This window comes from Morone saxatilis, unplaced genomic scaffold (genome assembly GCF_004916995.1).
Source record: "Morone saxatilis isolate NCDOM2014 unplaced genomic scaffold, NCSU_SB_2.0 Contig1, whole genome shotgun sequence".
NCBI lineage: Eukaryota > Metazoa > Chordata > Actinopteri > Moronidae > Morone > Morone saxatilis.
This window is the reverse complement of record NW_023339651.1, coordinates 11,065,387-11,081,897: the sequence shown is the minus strand read 5'-3', so window position 1 is coordinate 11,081,897 and position 16,511 is coordinate 11,065,387. Positions and strand designations below refer to the sequence as shown.

The window sequence follows — 16,511 nt, the reverse complement described above, 5'->3', positions numbered from 1 at the left end:
ATGCTAAGCTAAGCTAACATGGCTACTAGCTTCTTAGATTCACCTAAGTGTGGCATTGATTTTCTCCTAGAAAAATAATAACTTTTTATTGACTTCCCTTTTGAACTACAGGTTTGAATATATTGAATGAAACAGAGATAGAGAAAATATTGCATCGCCTCATTTAGCTAAAGATGAAAATACACCAGCCCCTTATCTATTACTTACTTATTTTGTTTAATGATTGCTATCACTGCTGCCACTCAGTCTGACACAAACAATGCCAATGACACGTGCCGTTTTCTCCCTGCAGCCAATCAGATGACCCAGAGAGCCAAGCCCTTACTGATGGGTTGGACTTGCAGAAGTTCTCAGTCAAGGAAAGGGTGAGTTCTTCCACTGATGTGATCATCCATCTAATGATAATGGTGAGACGATGGCAGCGATCTAAAAGGTGAAACTGACTTCTGGCGTCAGACCAGTCAATCTGTCATTCAGAGGAGTAAAGATATGAGAGGATCCTGTTTTTATTTTTAGATGCATGCCTTCAGAATTATTTTTTGCATGCTTTTTTTGATAAATTGATTATTTAAAAGTACTACAGTACTACATTATTGTGGCTATCTCATCTTTAAAAATATATTTTTTTAGAATATAGTGATAATTATAGGGATGGGAAAGTCTGATGTTTGCTCACCAGGTCTGCTCATTCTGTATTCCTTTAGAGGGAGGAATCTGACAATGTAGAGGCCTCCATGGTGCTAGTAGGTAAGCCAGTGGTTGCATTGTTTGAGTACAACATGTGTGTATTTATTTGTATATTTATATGTGCGTGCTTATTAACAATACAATATTTCTGTCTCTTTGAACCAGGAGCCTTGGACTTTCTGGAAAGGCCCACAGTTGCGTTTGTACGTCTGAAGGAATCGGTAGTGCTCGACTCTGCCTTGGAGGCCCCAATGCCTGTACGCTTTGTCTTTGTTCTGGTTGGCCCAAGCAAGACCGACATGGACTACCACGAGACTGGCCGTGCTATGGCAGCACTAATGGCTGATAAAGTGAGTTAGCTGAGCCTTTATAAAAACCTTGATTGTGTGAGTAGTGACGCATTAACTGAAACATAAAAGTTAAAAGATAAGATGACTTTTAAAGAGGGTTGAGCCTATGAAATTGTGGTTTCAGTCAGAATCGATATAAAATGTAAAGTATTATAGTAACTGTGCATTCTTGTTTTTGCATTTCCATGTTCAAGCGTTGTAGTCATTCATTCAAAGTAAAGTCTCAATTGAGTTCAGGTTTCAAGTACTACACCACATACATAGACACTTAATAGTAACAATACGGATTGTTCAGATGCTGCTTGAAGAATATCTCTGACCATTTACTGTTTCATAAGAAATGTTTAGAAGTTGGAAATGTATTGCCAGTCTGCTACCAAAGTTAGCTATCTGCAGTTTTAATATCCCTCCACTATCTCCATGCCAGGTATTCAATCAGGCAGCGTTTCAGGCAAAGAGCGCCCGTGAGCTGACAGACGCCGTGGTCGACTTCATGGACTGCAGCATCGTCATCCCGCCCACCGAGATCCAGAACGAGGCGATGCTCAGTTCGATTATTAGCTTTCAGAAGAAACTGCTGCAGGACAGGTTACAGGCCTCCGAACCCCCACTCCGCCTGGACTCCAAGCCTCGCAGGGGTGAGTCAGTCACAGAACGTTGTTTCTTATACAACACCCACATAAACAAACCAATTATTAGCTGGAACAGTTTCCTATCTTAAAACTTAGTATTCACTTTAAATTGTTTCCGCCCAGTTTCCATCTCTACCGGGCCTCCACCTGAAGACCCCCTGTCCCGCACTGGTCAACCGTTTGGCGGCATGATTCGAGACATGAAGAGGCGCTACCAGTACTACAAGAGTGACATCACAGATGCTCTTAACGTCCAGGTCCTTGCTGCCGTCATCTTCATCTACTTTGCCGCCCTGTCTCCTGCCATTACCTTTGGAGGACTGCTGGGTATGTGTGCATATTTGTATAGGCGTGGTGTTGCTGCATGTTGTAGATCCTATAATAATATTTTGCCGTCGTCTTTGCCACTACAGCTGATAAGGTGGACAACATGATGGGTGTTCCAGAGCTCCTCATCTCCACCAGCATTCAGGGGATCATCTTCTGCTTCATCGCTGCTCAACCAGTCCTGGTCATTGGTTTCTCTGGTCCTCTCTTAGTGTTTGAGGAGGCCTTCTTTGCTGTAAGTTGTAACACTGAATTATATCCACCTCCTTGTGAGTTTTGTTAAAGCCTTTTTTGATCATTATGATCCCACTGAACTCACCTCGTCCCCTGTTTCCTTCACTCAGTTCTGCAAGTCCCAGGGCATTGAGTATATTGTGGGCAGAGTGTGGGTTGGAGTGTGGCTGATCATCATTGTGGTGGTCATTGTGGCGTTTGAGGGCAGCTTCCTGGTTCGTTTCATCTCCCGCTTCACCCAGGAAATCTTCTCCATCCTCATCTCCCTCATCTTCATCTATGAGACTTTTGCCAAGCTAGGGAGGGTAAAACCATCTTTATCCATTTCATCTGTCTTCAATCTAATTTAATCTCTGTGATTATTGTTCTGTGTCTCATGGCCAGATTACAATTCTTCCTCGCTCTCTCCTGACTTCTCTTTAGATCTTTAAGGCCCATCCACTGATTCTGAATTACGATCATCTGAATTCAACTATAGAGAATCCCTGGCACCCGAAGGTGGAAGAAACAGTCATATATGACAATACTACTGGAAACTCGACTGTCATTGTCAACACTATTAAGCCTCCTTACCCCAACACAGCCCTGCTCTCCATGTGCCTCATGTTAGGCTGCTTCTTTATCGCCTTCTTCCTGCGGCAGTTCAAAAACGGCACTTTTCTTCCTGGAAAGGTGAGTTGGCGAAGATTGTGAGAGCATTTGCAGATTATTTTAGTAAAGACTATTACAGTTCCCAGTTACAAATAAACCAGTTATAAACAATTGTATATGTTAATAACTGATGTATTTATAATTGATTCATTGTTTTTCTTTGTTTTTGATGTATGCTTACTAGGTCAGACGTTTGCTTGGTGACTTTGGTGTGCCTATTTCCATTTTCCTCATGGTTGTCGTGGACTACAATATTGAGGATACTTACACTCAGGTTGGCCCCGTTGTCTAAGTCTAGTTTGAGTGCTCAGTAAACACAAAGAGAGAATTTTACACTAAGAATGCTGTAACTTTGGAAGATATTCACTTTTTCTGACCAGTTACTTGAAAAATTAAATGTCCAAAGCAAACAACTGTTTTCTCTTCGTAGAAACTAGTGGTTCCCAAAGGTCTGATGGTGTCAAACCCAGCCAAAAGAGGCTGGCTTATCAATCCCTTTGGAGAGCACCAGGCTTTCCCTGTGTGGTTGATGTTCGCATGCTGCATCCCAGCCATGCTCGTCTTCATTCTGATCTTTCTGGAGTCTCAGATCACAACGTAAGTCAACAACAATATCGCTCAATGAATTATCAACCTCAGAAAACATATTTCCCGGTTTTATCCAAACTTGTTTCATGTGTCATGTCTCTTAACAGACTGATTGTGAGTAAACCTGAGAGGAAGATGGTCAAAGGCTCTGGGTTCCACTTTGACTTGCTGGTTTTAGTCAGCATGGGAGGACTCAGTGCAATATTTGGTGTGCCGTGGCTCAGCGCTGCCACGGTGCGATCTGTCACCCACGCCAACGCCCTTACCGTCATGAGCAAAGGACCAAAACCTGTGATTGAGAAGGTGATGGAGCAGAGGATCAGTGGCATTCTGGTGGCGCTGCTGGTTGGTACGTGCTGTCTAATCATCCAGTCTTAATGTATCTTTTTCTACAACTGCATGTTTAGAAATCTACACGTCTGTCATTCAAGCACAGTACACCATTCTTTATCCAAACGTCTATTTGTGTCAAGGTCTGTCAATTCTGATGGAGCCGATCCTAAAGATGATTCCCATGTCGGCCTTGTTTGGGATCTTTCTCTACATGGGAGTTACATCACTCAATGGCATCCAGCTATGGGATCGTATGCTGCTTCTGCTCATCCCTAAGAAATATCACCCTGATGAACCCTACGCCACCAGAGTAAGAGTCCCATGATTACAGGATAGCTGAAGTGCTTTACAAACAGCATGCAATGCATATGTTTTCATGATGATTCATGATTTTATTTGACTTAACGATTGTTATGTCTGACATGAATTCATATTATATCCAATAATTGTGGAGCACACCAGGGCTGTTGCTACTTCACTTTAAGTTTAAATGGTCCATACATACCAGTACTTCTGTAGAAGGTTGTGGAATGTAACTAAGTATATTTACTCAAGTACTGTCCTTAAGCACAATTTTTAGGTACTTTACTTTTTGTGCTCCTTTATACTCCACAACCATTCAGAGGCACATATTTACTTCACTGCAATTATTTTACATCTTTAAGAGCTAAATATATAAAATAAAATATGATGTTTTGTTATAAATTAAACTACTATATATATAAACTCATATCATGGATTGACCATGCAGTCAATATTATCTACGTGACTAATACTTTTACATGTTATACTACAGGTGAGCACAGGACGAATGCACTTTTTCACAGCTATCCAGATTGTCTGCCTTGCCATTTTGTGGATTGTTAAGTCCAGTCCAGTATCCCTCGCACTTCCCTTTATACTCATCCTCACCATCCCACTACGCATGTTCATGACCGGGCACCTCTTCACTAAACTGGAAATGAAATGTGTAAGTGGTAACCTATTGTCATTTCAATAAAGTAACACAGATGTAAGCAGCACCTTTAGGAATATATGAAGTCTAAAAGGATATATGAGATGTATGTGTGGGTGTTAAGCACATTTTTTTCTGTCTGTTTTAGCTGGATGCTGACGACGCCAAAGTGACATTCGAGGAGGAGCCGGGGCAGGATGTATACTGTGAATCACAGATGCCATTGTAGATGTATCTATCTTCTGTGACAGCTGCCAGCAATATTTTATTTTAACAGAAAGATATTTATTTTATATATGGCTCAAATGAATGTTTCATCTACCTATGAGCACATGTTTTGAGTGTTTTTTCATAAAGAGTGCAGATATAGATTCTATCTTCATAGTAAAGCTGTCAGGCATTCCTGAAGAGTTTTAAACAGTCACTCAGGTAAATTATTTGCATTATGTTGTTTTGTTTCTAATAGCTTGTGCCTTACACTCTGCTGGAAAACTTCATAAAACATTATTATTTTTATAAAGAACAAATATGTAAATGTTTTAAGCATTTATAATAGATGAATACAAAGTGAAATAAAACATCTTCATCATCATTCCAGCACTCCAAAAATGGACAGATTAAATGCTGAATGGAAAATATTAAAAGCAAAAATGTTATGTTTTTCCAAGCATTTGTACATTGAATGTAATGTTGTAAGATGTGAAACTTGTTGTATTCACTTGCTTAATGCAAGTAAAATCCAGACTCTGAATTAAATAATACATGATTTATAAAGCAATGATGCAAGCAAAGTGTAGATATTTTAACAAGAATAACACTGGAGAGCAAAAAAAAGGACAACACCACAATACAGGGAGAGAGAAAATGTTGACTTCTCGTGTGTGTTTTTAAAATGTATGCTGTGTGTTGTGTAGCTGTCGTCTTATCAACTTTCTATAAATAATATAAAAAAAAACTACCTCCAAAAAGACCAATCATTGGATGTGGCTAGCTTTTGATTAGGATTAAGGAATGCAGGAACAAATTAGACGATTCACAAGATTATAATCATTGATTATTTCTCACTTTGGTACCTGTACATACATTAACAATATGTGTGGGACACCAGAATAAACATAGGATGGGTGCTCTCACATCCTATTAATCGTGACATAATTTTAAATATAATATATAAAATAGATTTTTTAACATTTACTTTTAAATATATGATTCCTATCAGATCATTTAGTGCCATGATTTGACACCCTACCCCTCAAACAGATGGCGCTCCCCAACCTCAACGCTGTCTGAGAAGCTTGCCATCCGCCAATAAACACGAAGAAGAAAATGAACGCTCCTTGGCCGATTTCTGGCTGTTACAGATGACACACCTCCTTTCTCGTTCCCGATTGGTTGTTCGCTCAGCAAGGACGCGCCCACCACGCATGGCGGATTCTGCATGTTGTTGTTGGCTAAAAAAAAAGTAAATGGTCCATGTGGTGTATTTGTAATACGGTAACAACGGCGCTTGTGACGGTAACGTATCGTTAAGTTAAGTTTTTTTTTATTTTTATTTGTTGGTGACTAAGTTTTATAGGTTAGCTCACTGGCTAATGTTGAACAGTTTCCGGGAGTCAGAGTCGTCCAGTTTGCGTCCAGCTACCGGTAACAACAACTACTTCTGCAGTTTATCGGGGAAAATGAAAGGGAATAATACTGAGGATGAAACATCTGGTGGGTACAATTAAATAAACAGTAACACGGTCTTTAAAATCTTTTTTGCCATTTGATATTAAACTCTTATAATGCAGAGAGCTGCCTTTGGTTGGTCTAATGAATGCTTTTAACTACAGACTGGACCAAGGCAAACCTCCAGAAGCTCTATGCTGCAATGAAAACCGGCATCCCAGAACGAGACAGAATGAGCGAGTATACTGAAGGACTGAAAGCTATTGACTGGCAGAAGGTAGCTTTCCCTCCTTTCTCTCCTCAAGCATGCAGGGGAAAGTGGATGGAGATTTTGCAGGAGGTGAGTCAAAAACAATTTTACATTTGTTACCAATAAGGTGTATATGTTTCAGATTTGACGGTCTGAGCTGAAGTAAAATTGAAGACAGACTAAAAAGATCAATGTTGTTAGTTCAGTGTGATATCCTTGTTCTTACTCAGATGCGCAAGACTCGGACCCTCACAGAGCTCCTTGTTGAAGCTGAAGATAGCCTTTCCAGTCCTGGCCAGGTGAGCACAGCGCACATAAGCTTTAAAGAGCTTCATGTTGTTAAAGCAAAATTGCTCTCTGCAATGTTATATTCTAACGCCAACTACCACGTAGTTCACTAGTGTCTAGTAGTCACAAATTCATTGTGTCTGCTAATACAGAACTCCTGCAAAACAATAATGACTCATCAGTCTTGAAACTTATGAGGTGTATTGTTTTGTTGATTATATTATATTCATATGACAATAGTTCATTGGGAGGGCACATATTTGATTGATCTTGAAATATTAATTGTCTTCAAACTGAACAGCAGACTGAAGATGTGAAGAGCCTGCCTACCAAGCCTCCTTTGTAAGACACACACACACACACACTCTACAGTAACAGTGACTGACAGCTTAGGAATGACTTGTTTTGCTTTGTTTTATGTTCACAAATAAGAAACTTGCAGATCATTCAATATTCTTTTTATCATATTCACTCTGTGTAGTGTCATCCAATATAATGTCCTCATTCATTTTTTTTAAATTAAAAATTCACTGTGAAGCTTCATGTGAGTGGGTGAAAAGTAACCACCACCATAGTGGATGAGGATGTTATTGGAGCCGCCAGTTCAGAAGGAGCCAAAAGCAAAGTGCGTTCTTAACAGTCAAACAGCAGCAGGCAGCAGAGATGATGCTGTAAACTTTAATTTAATATTTTCACAGCTTTTAAGTGTTGACAGAGGCAATACAGTAACTTTTATACCATGACAAAATATTTGAAATATGTGTTTATCAAGGGTGCGTCAGATTGGCTCCCTCAATTACATCCTTATCCACTAGGCGACATGGCATTTCCAAAGAGTACCTGCTGAATATTCCATTCAATATGCCATTCACTAGAGGTTTGCCTTATTATATACTTAGCTTTAGATTATAGACTTAGCTTTTAATCAGTTTTTATTGTTGGTTTAATGAACTAAACAAGCTGACAACAAGGATTCAAGCAGATAATTCACCAGTAGCTGAGCACGTGTGTGTTTTTGTGTGTCTTTAGCAATGGCTATAATCTTTTCTGCAAAGAGCAAGTGTCATCTATGGCGGGCGTAAAAAAAAATGACTACGTGAGTAAGTGGGCCCAACGTTGGCGAGATTTGACGGAGAAACAGCGGGACGAGTACAGCACACGCTGCAAAGAGGTATGAACTGTTGCATATGGAATATAATAACTTGTTCTCTGAAATCAAGATTATCATGTTGGGATACAGTAAAAATCAGTTGAATTAAATACTTTGTTTTTTTCAGCTGAAGAGGCAGTACTCGATCAAGCTGGACAAATATCTGATGGTAAGTAAGGTGCAAGACTGCAGGTGCAGCTTTGAGCTGATGCTGACAGACTTTGTGTTAAGATGATGTTTATGTTCCTCAGACTTTTGATGAAAAGGAGCAGCAGCAGATCATAAATAAGCATGGCATCAAGAGACCCAAGGTGAGTGGTAACAGATTCTGATTCTTCTCTCTCTCTCTCTCTCTCTCTCTCTCTCTGTCACTATGCCTATATAAACAACAACCAGGGGCAGATCTAGAGAAATATTCATCCGGGGGCAAGAGGATGGCATTGAGACTTTAAAGGTTTTTGTTTGGCAACTGCTACCCAATGCCACCCCTCCAGATCCGACCCTACAACAACAACTACTCAGTGGGAATTGTGTGTGTGCTCAACTACACTGGATTGATCTCTTTGAAAAATAATTTTCTTTTTTTTAATGCAGGTCATTAAAAGACAAGTGACTCGTGTCAAGAAACTTCCTGGCGAGCCCAAGATGCCAGCTCAGTGAGAATGACCTTCAAACAACATTTATGAGCAACAAATCAAATCCATGGTTGTCTATGTAAAGACAAACATGTAACTGAATTTTTCTTTACTTGCAGATCTAGTAATTCATTATTCTGCAAAGATCAGATGGCACTTCTAAAGAGGAAATATCCAAATGCAAAGGAGCGCTTCATCAAGGCCAACCAAATATGGAAGAACCTTACCAATACGGAGAAGCAACGCTACAATGTGAAAGTAAAGGAAAATTTAAAAAAATACACGATGGAGCTGCAGAAGTGGTTTAAGGTATAAAGAACCCTCTCCTTGTAATGTTTTTATTAAATCCAGGCAGTTTTTCTCATTTCAAACTCAAACAAATGAGTCACCTTTTACATTCTTCAGACATTGAAGCCAGCAGAGCAGAAACAATATCGGATGTGTAACCGCAGTGTAAGCACTTACACACATTTGTTTCTGTCTTTAACGTTTTTTTTCTAACATTGTTTTCTTATATTCATAGTATGCTGTACTTGTTCTTTTCAGAAACGTAAATACCTTGATGCAACAGTTTATTACATAAAAGAAGAAAGCTTGGACAGACCATCAGTAAGTTGGATGTGTTGATGCAACACACACTCTTCTTACACACACATTCATGGTGTGACCAATGCAGAACTCTCTGGTAGCACAGGTATTATAGTGAGGTTTACCAATGACTCATACATTTTCACATACAACTAAAATTAAATTCACTGGATTTATCCTAATTAATATTTAGTCAATGGTATAAAGTCAGTAAAGTCACAGTTAATTGTGTGATTTACTGTATGTCTAGAAGGAATAATATGATATAATTCATAGAATGAAAAGGATATTCTATATGCTGCATTCAGGGTTTAAAAGCTCAATTTTTAGTCTAAATGTATTGCATGTCACACAGGATTCAGAAGATGAAGACATGGAGGACAGCAGCGATGATGAAGAAGAGGCGGAATGTGAAGAGGTTCGAATTTTAAAAAAAAAAAAACTTTTTTTGTACATTTGCAACCGTCCACTGAGCTGTTATAAATATCAACTGTTGGTCCACAGGATGATAAGGAGGAAGGAGAAGAAGAAGAATTAGGGGATGACATGTTTGAGATGTATTAGATGGTCAAGAGACGGACACACAGACACACATTAAGTTCAGAGCCGGATTCTGGATTTGAGATGATGGACGATCCCTCCGATGGCTGACTTTAATGCCACAATGTTTGGCAGCCATGTTGGCTGGAAGGTTGCCAGCACCAGTGCTCCTCCGGACTTCAAAGTGCCCTCGGACCCCAGACTCCCCGGGACCACAAAAGGCCCAGGTTACAGTTACACAGTGTGGCAATTTCTTCAGAGTTTAAGTTTGGAATTAAACACCATTACAGCATGTATTATACTAGAGTTAACAGTCAAAATTGACTGCATCTGCTTCAGAAAAACCAAAACTATTGTAACTGTAAGAAATAGTAGGTCCTCTTATGAGCATAGAATGCTCCTCTGTAAAAAAGAAAACATGTTTTAAGACCTTGATTATCTCATCTTACATTGTGCTTACATGCTGCATATCCCCAAAATTAATTAGGTCAAATTACCACTTTGTTCTGTTCTAATCTGCCACTGGAATACTGTCGATGATGGGTTAATACGGATTCATCTGGTCCTTTCCGAACATGAATGCATCTGAGGTAAATCAAGCCATCCTTGTGAATAAAGGAGACTACTGAGACACCTTATTGTACCATTGCTCAACTAGTTTCATACTATGATAACATGTATGTATACATTTAGTGAAAGCACCATGAGGAGCAGATTTTACAATGATGTTGGGGTCAAAATTAGTTAATCAAAACATTATGTGATTCATACTACCAACTGTTTTACATTTTTTAAAGTTTAGCAGTTTTTTTTTTTTACCGTAATACACCCTTGCATTTTATTGTTTTTATTTAAAAAAAAAAACTTTCTAATAAAGATGTAAAGATGTGAATTATCTTGGATTGTCTCATGAAAAAGAAAAGTTCACATATTAAGGCACACACCAGACCCAGATCTAAAAAAGAAAAAAACCACGATGGTTTATAATCAGAATCAGAAATACTTTATTGATCCCAGGGGGAAATGGTTTATCATATAGTTGCTCACATTAAAGAATATAAATAAAAAGAATTACATTACAATATCTAACACAATATATACAGAGTAGAAAATGTATATATAGGTATATACATGTAAAATACAATAAAATAGGAATAAGATAAGACCCTGTGTACATTATAATACTGTATATAGAAGTAATGTATTTTACAGTATGTGACCGACACAAGTTTAATAAATAACAGTAGTAAGTACAGATAACGTTGAGAGTATTGCACATTAATGAGATAACTACTACAAAGCCAAACAAAAGGCCGATTTCCCCGCACTAACTGCACGGGGCAGCACGCAGTCACATGCTGCTGTGTGTGGATGAGGCAGTGCTGCAAAGGAAGCGCTCGGTGGAAACTCGGTGTAGCGATCGATTGCTACTGTCTGATCTCTGTGATGTAAAGATGGATGCCTGCCGAAATAGGTAAATAAACACAATTAGCTATTTGCCTAGCTGTGATAGCGGTACTCCTCGTGGATGTGCTTCACGAGGAGGGGGGTATGCAGGGGGTTGGGTTTTGTTTGTCTCCTTCAGAGGGGGTTTGTTCGCGGGGTTGAGAGGCGAACAGCCGCAGTGCAGCAGCGGTGTTAGGTTCGCGGACGAGCCTCGCTGTAGTCAAATGTAATTCTTCAACCATTCAGTCGCCTACAAATGTGTTACATTGTATTATTTACTCCGGCCAGCTTGATACATTGTGACACGTTCAGCTCCTAGCTTTAGCCGCTGTTGACCCGGAGGTTTTGTGCCTCTCTTGCAAACCCCTCTTGGCACGTTCAAATCCTCCAGCCTATTCACAGCCACGCTCTTTGTTTTCTTCGGCAGGGTTTTGGCTAAGCTACTCTCCTTTTAGACAGCATTGCTCGGACCCGCGGCAGGGTGGTGTTTTGAAAACGGAGCTGGCGTCGTGTTTGGCTCCGTGTGAGATGTTGCAGTGCAACAACACCGACGCTAAGTGCTTGTGTTTTGTGTTATTCGCAGGTTATAAACGTGGGAAGTGTCTCCCCGGCAGTGTTTTCAACGTGCAGTTGTAAGTAGCCGCATCACTTCCAAGGCGTCAAATGTTCACCACGCACTGACATTCATTGGTTTAAAGACGGGATTATGGTGCCACTGTGCTGCTAACTAACTGTGTTTTCCCTCCTGCTTGCAGCCCTGTTTTGGCCGATGCTTGCTGCGCTACAGCATGACCACAGCAGCGTCGGCTCATCTGGTAGTTCTGGCAAATGAAAATGGAGGAGGTTTCAATGTCCAGCCTGGACAACAGCAAGCTGGAGGTACAGGAGAGCAAGGATACAGTGTTAGAAGTAGCTTTGGAAATGCACATTACGCCTGCAAACAGTGGCCTGACTTGTGTCTGTTTCTCTCTCCCCCTTCCTCCCTGCCTCCCTGCCTCCCTCCCTTGCCTGCCAGGGCCTAGCTCAGGACATCCTGTCTGACCTGGTGGAGGATGCATGCCTGGGTCTTTGCTTCGAGGTCCACCGGGCCGTCAAGCAGGGCTATTTTTTCCTGGATGACACGGACCAAGAAAGCATGAGGGACTTTGGTGAGCATGACTTTGCCTTTGCCTTTGTCTAGGGGACTAGGGGGTTTCTGGTGAAATAAAGATGAAATATTTCTCAAGCTGCCACACTGTTACCTCAGGGTAGTGAACAATTCACTTTCTTGTTCACATGAATGACACTAGATTATAAATAAGGCTAAAAATAGCAACAGTACATTCAGGCAATGTAGGTTTATGTGTATTTTGACCTCCATCCGTGTCCGTTCTATGTGACTACATTATAAAGCAGAAGCGTTTTATCAACCGTTGCTTTAAATTTCCAGAAATCGTGGACCAGCCGGGATTGGATGTGTTTGGCCAGGTGTACAACCAGTGGAAAAACAAGGAGTGCGTTTGTCCCAACTGCAGCCGAAGCATCGCTGCCTCACGCTTTGCCCCCCACCTGGAGAAATGCCTGGGGATGGGACGCAACAGCAGCCGCATAGCCAACCGCAGGTACGAGAGCAACACAGGGAGAGTTTGTCTACTGCGCCGATGTACGCCTCTTCCTTTGTCCTGTTAGCTCAATAATCTTCACCCTCAAATATTCTGTTACTTGCAGTGAGTAATGCTGAGTCACTGCATGCTTCATTCTTCTGTCTTTTACAGAATAGTCACCGGTAACAACACCAACAACAAGTCAGAGAGCGACCAAGAGGATAACGACGACGTTAATGATAATGACTGGTCTTACGGGGCAGAAAAGAAAGGTGAACTGGTGCTACCTTTTACCTTTTTTTTTTTTACTGGTGCTGAATGTTGATTGTCAATACAATCCTCAAATGAAGTTGGACATATGTGAAATTACTCAAATCTAAAATGCAATGTCTTTCTTTTACAGCCAAGAAAAGGAAATCGGATAAGGTACTTTTCATTTCGTTGTGAAATCCTAACAATTAGTTAACATTGTACTGTTATTATTATCTCCATCATTCACTGATTTATATTTAACACATTTAACACAATATTTCTCAATAGGGATGCACTGATACTACTTTTTTTGAGAAATACAAGTACTTACATTTTGGTACTTGCTGATACCAAGTACAGATATAAGTACTTTTACAGTTCTAATTGATAACGTGTTTTATTTCTATCAGATGTTCCTCACTTTCTGACAGTAACAAATTCAATTTTGTTGTAAAAGTTGCTTAAAATGTCTCCAAACTGCTGACATTGCTTCCCCACTGCCTACCTACTCAACTAACGAGAGGTTTTATAACGTCACGCTACCGTAAAGTAGTATCTGAGTAGTTTTATGATTACAATTACGAGTACATGAGCACAGTATCAGACTCGGCATCGGTCCAGCCCTGTTAATCATTATTCCTGATTTGTCCTCTCAAACTAAATTATATTTTCTTTTTCCACCTCAGAATCCAAACTCACCCAGAAGATCCAAATCATTCAAACATAAGAACAGTAAGTGGAAATGAATCCTTAAACCTCTTCTTGATAGCTTCTCTGCAGTTTTTGCTTTGTGTACTTCAAATATTCGTTCAGTTTTACGCAAACAGCACCGGTTAAAACATAATACAACAATTATTGTGGGAATATTTATAATCCCAGCACATCAGGAACACATGTTTGCTCATATAATATTCCTGACTGATTTCATGCTTCTATTAATCTTATCTATGAGGCTAGGAAACACTAAATACGCAATAAAATGCTACAGCCTTCAGAAGATACAGTAAAACATTTGAGTTAAATTAAGTAAGTGTATTTTGAATGTTTGCTTTCAACCCTTTTGCATGTTGATGTTCCTAAATTGCAGAGAAAGTAACAGGAACATCAGCATCAGTGTATCAGTATACTGCCTATGTGTATAAGGTCGCTGTTAGTGATATACACTGTGGACAATTTAACAACCAGGCTAGGATGTACTACATTTTTACATTGGAAAGTATGAAATATGTGATTATATTATGAGCTCAGAAGTTTTATGACATCATTCTTTTTTTTTATCACAATTTGTACAGCTATTATATTAAATTGCTGTATTGCTGCTTAAGAGATACTTTAATTCAAATAGGCTGCTGTTAAATTTGTTTGTTGTGGCTGAGAACCATACCACATTTCAGTTAGGGCAGATCACTTATTTTGAATCCAGTAATTTAATTTTAACAAATCCTGCTTAGTGCAGCATTTTAGAATAAGAAAATGGATCCCAACCTGTCCAGTAAATGCATGCCTAGATGAGGGTTCATGGTTCAATATCGTTTTGAATATCTGTCTCTTGTTGATCATAGAAATGATGAAATGAAGTAAATACTAATTTTAAATCCCTGCAATTGTCTGGTGACATCCAGCCTCCTGTTTATTTCCATAGGCATGATGGGTCCGAGACGTCGCATGGACAACCAGGAAAGCCCACGCATGCTGATGAAAGATGAGGCATTCCCTCAATAACACACTCAGCCACAAAGACACATTCTCTTAGCACGGTGTGTGCGCATACACACAAAACGGGAAAGACCAACAACACTTCACCCTCAGTTCTTTATGTTGTGAAATCAATGGACGTCGATGTTATACGTGACATTTATGGCGTTTGCTGCTCTGCCGAAGCAGTTCAGACCTCCCACTGTATACTTGACTGATTTTTTTTTTTCTTTCTTCTTCACAAAATCATTGTACCAACACTCAGTTTTTTTTTTTCACTTCTTTTTTGTAGTTAATTTTTGTTTCAGAAGTTTTTGCTGGAGTCCAAAATAATGAATATCACCATATACGATTTCACTGCACAGAAGTAGGTGTAATTCATTCGGTGGCCAAGCAGAGGCAGCTGTGTGAAGAGTGAAAGTGTGCACATACAGTATGTTGTTTCTTTAAAATACAGAACTGATTAGCCATTAGGTGTACTTTATTTCCTCACCTTTTAAAATGTCATTCTTTGAAAAAAAAAATAATGTCAAAGACAATCATTACTAATGGTTTGTCTTTTTTATTTTCACATTCACTGTCAGGCTCATAGTTCTCCAATTGAATTACAATAACAGTGTGTGAGAGAGTTTGTCATTCACCTGTGGAAACTTGTTTTAAAAATGTTCAGTCGATGAACCCCTAATTGTACAAGCAGGTATTTGTTGCTGAAAGCAGGTTTGTTTTGTTTCATTTTGTTTTGGTGGATAGACTGGCTTGTTTTCTAGCATTCAAAAAAATGTCTTTGTATCATGTGTTTACATTGTAAAGGGTTACATATATCCTTGGTGTGAAGTGATAGTGTAAATATTCCAATAGTTGAATTGCTGCTATCATGGCTCAGTTTGTTTCATCTGTCTAGCATAATAAATGATTTGTTACCTGTCGTTATGTCTCTGGAACCTTTAATAGCACTGAATACACCTCAGTAGCCCTGGTTGAGTACTTACTAATAAAGGAGAAATGACCAACAGGGGAGGCTGTTGATCAAATGAAGAGTTCTAGGGATGTTTCAGTTCTTATTATTTTCCATACACCTATTGTATGAGACATTAAAATGTTGCTTTGTGAAAGTTTGTTTTTCCACTTCATTCTCAGGTAATTGAGAGCTTATAAACGCAACAAAGTTCACAAAAATGGAGATTTTACTGTAAGTTTTACTGTAAGTAAAATCTTCTGAATGGAGCTGCCAAAACTGAAGACTGCCAGTTATGCTGCCTTCAGACGCTCCTCCAAAACTCCGAAATATGAGCTTCGATACAGTTGCGTGTGTAGGTCATAGGGCTGGTGGAAAATTAACGCTTAAATTGGTGGGGTCCTTATTGCAGGCTACAGTCTGATCTGGCCATGTTGTGATGTGAGCTAATTGTCATATATTCAAGTGATATTAATAATTACTAGAATCTGACAGGAACATATGTTGCGGTGGCAGTTTTTATGTAGAGGAAAAGAGGCAATAATGGCAACAAACAAAAAATACAGGTATTAATTAAATACACAACTAAAAACGCAACTAAACATAATTTTTAATGTGTTCTCGCCAAGAGCATTAACGTTAGATTAGGCGCCGAAATGTGTAACATCGAAATGTCCGATACCGATGAAGGCAGCATTTTGCAT

The 16,511-nt window shown here is 39.4% G+C and overlaps 3 protein-coding genes across 8 annotated transcripts in view; all 3 read left to right on the top strand.

Annotated features, from left to right (window-relative positions):
* The window catches only part of slc4a1b (solute carrier family 4 member 1b (Diego blood group)), a 7,873-nt gene extending 2,353 nt beyond the window's left edge, over positions 1 to 5,520 (top strand). The window contains exons 4-17 of the mRNA XM_035665677.1: positions 293 to 365; positions 705 to 747; positions 853 to 1,037; positions 1,465 to 1,675; positions 1,793 to 1,996; positions 2,083 to 2,231; positions 2,341 to 2,535; positions 2,654 to 2,902; positions 3,066 to 3,155; positions 3,312 to 3,478; positions 3,577 to 3,818; positions 3,943 to 4,112; positions 4,599 to 4,772; positions 4,906 to 5,520. Coding sequence (XP_035521570.1) covers positions 293 to 365; positions 705 to 747; positions 853 to 1,037; positions 1,465 to 1,675; positions 1,793 to 1,996; positions 2,083 to 2,231; positions 2,341 to 2,535; positions 2,654 to 2,902; positions 3,066 to 3,155; positions 3,312 to 3,478; positions 3,577 to 3,818; positions 3,943 to 4,112; positions 4,599 to 4,772; positions 4,906 to 4,986 — 2,233 coding nt within the window. The 3' untranslated portion in view covers positions 4,987 to 5,520. The remainder of the gene's footprint in view (positions 1 to 292; positions 366 to 704; positions 748 to 852; positions 1,038 to 1,464; positions 1,676 to 1,792; positions 1,997 to 2,082; positions 2,232 to 2,340; positions 2,536 to 2,653; positions 2,903 to 3,065; positions 3,156 to 3,311; positions 3,479 to 3,576; positions 3,819 to 3,942; positions 4,113 to 4,598; positions 4,773 to 4,905) is intronic.
* A 638-nt stretch (positions 5,521 to 6,158) lies between these two features.
* LOC118335088 (nucleolar transcription factor 1-B-like) lies at positions 6,159 to 10,514 on the top strand. 3 transcript variants are annotated; one of them, XM_035671302.1, is made up of 14 exons: positions 6,159 to 6,272; positions 6,361 to 6,470; positions 6,590 to 6,765; positions 6,906 to 6,974; positions 7,265 to 7,305; positions 7,993 to 8,134; positions 8,241 to 8,282; positions 8,365 to 8,424; positions 8,708 to 8,769; positions 8,868 to 9,057; positions 9,154 to 9,201; positions 9,295 to 9,357; positions 9,692 to 9,754; positions 9,841 to 10,514. In XM_035671302.1, exons 2-14 carry the CDS (start codon positions 6,437 to 6,439, stop codon positions 9,898 to 9,900), a joined length of 1,050 nt encoding a protein of 349 aa, XP_035527195.1. In that variant the 5' UTR covers positions 6,159 to 6,272; positions 6,361 to 6,436; the 3' UTR covers positions 9,901 to 10,514. The 3 variants fall into 3 exon arrangements, with proteins under 3 accessions (XP_035527195.1, XP_035527187.1, XP_035527180.1); XM_035671294.1 differs by having other exon boundaries at positions 6,165 to 6,470; positions 7,268 to 7,305; XM_035671287.1 differs by having other exon boundaries at positions 6,165 to 6,470.
* Positions 10,515 to 11,218: 704 nt separating this feature from the next.
* On the top strand, positions 11,219 to 15,778 carry si:dkeyp-118b1.2 (uncharacterized protein LOC559983 homolog). Of its 4 annotated transcripts, none has more exons than XM_035672315.1 (9): positions 11,219 to 11,350; positions 11,906 to 11,954; positions 12,078 to 12,201; positions 12,338 to 12,470; positions 12,752 to 12,923; positions 13,077 to 13,177; positions 13,309 to 13,331; positions 13,844 to 13,889; positions 14,780 to 15,778. In XM_035672315.1, the coding sequence occupies exons 3-9, from the start codon at positions 12,151 to 12,153 to the stop codon at positions 14,797 to 14,799; spliced, it is 546 nt and encodes a 181-aa protein (XP_035528208.1). In that variant the 5' UTR covers positions 11,219 to 11,350; positions 11,906 to 11,954; positions 12,078 to 12,150; the 3' UTR covers positions 14,800 to 15,778. The 4 variants fall into 4 exon arrangements, with proteins under 4 accessions (XP_035528208.1, XP_035528181.1, XP_035528199.1 ...); XM_035672288.1 differs by having other exon boundaries at positions 11,220 to 11,350; positions 14,800 to 15,778; XM_035672306.1 differs by lacking the exon at positions 11,219 to 11,350 and adding an exon at positions 11,423 to 11,548 and having other exon boundaries at positions 14,800 to 15,778.
* The last annotated feature ends 733 nt before the right edge of the window (positions 15,779 to 16,511 follow it).

Bases quoted from the DNA above. Each gene is read 5' to 3' on its own strand.
- si:dkeyp-118b1.2 (XM_035672288.1), top strand. From the start codon at position 12,151: ATGAAAATGGAGGAGGTTTCAATGTCCAGCCTGGACAACAGCAAGCTG. The intron at 12,471-12,751 runs GTGAGCATGACT...TTAAATTTCCAG, and splicing joins AGAAAGCATGAGGGACTTTG to AAATCGTGGACCAGCCGGGA. The intron at 13,890-14,799 runs GTAAGTGGAAAT...TTATTTCCATAG, and splicing joins ATCATTCAAACATAAGAACA to GCATGATGGGTCCGAGACGT.
- LOC118335088 (XM_035671287.1), top strand. From the start codon at position 6,350: ATGTTGAACAGTTTCCGGGAGTCAGAGTCGTCCAGTTTGCGTCCAGCT. The intron at 6,471-6,589 runs GTGGGTACAATT...TTTTAACTACAG, and splicing joins TACTGAGGATGAAACATCTG to ACTGGACCAAGGCAAACCTC. The intron at 9,058-9,153 runs GTATAAAGAACC...TACATTCTTCAG, and splicing joins AGCTGCAGAAGTGGTTTAAG to ACATTGAAGCCAGCAGAGCA.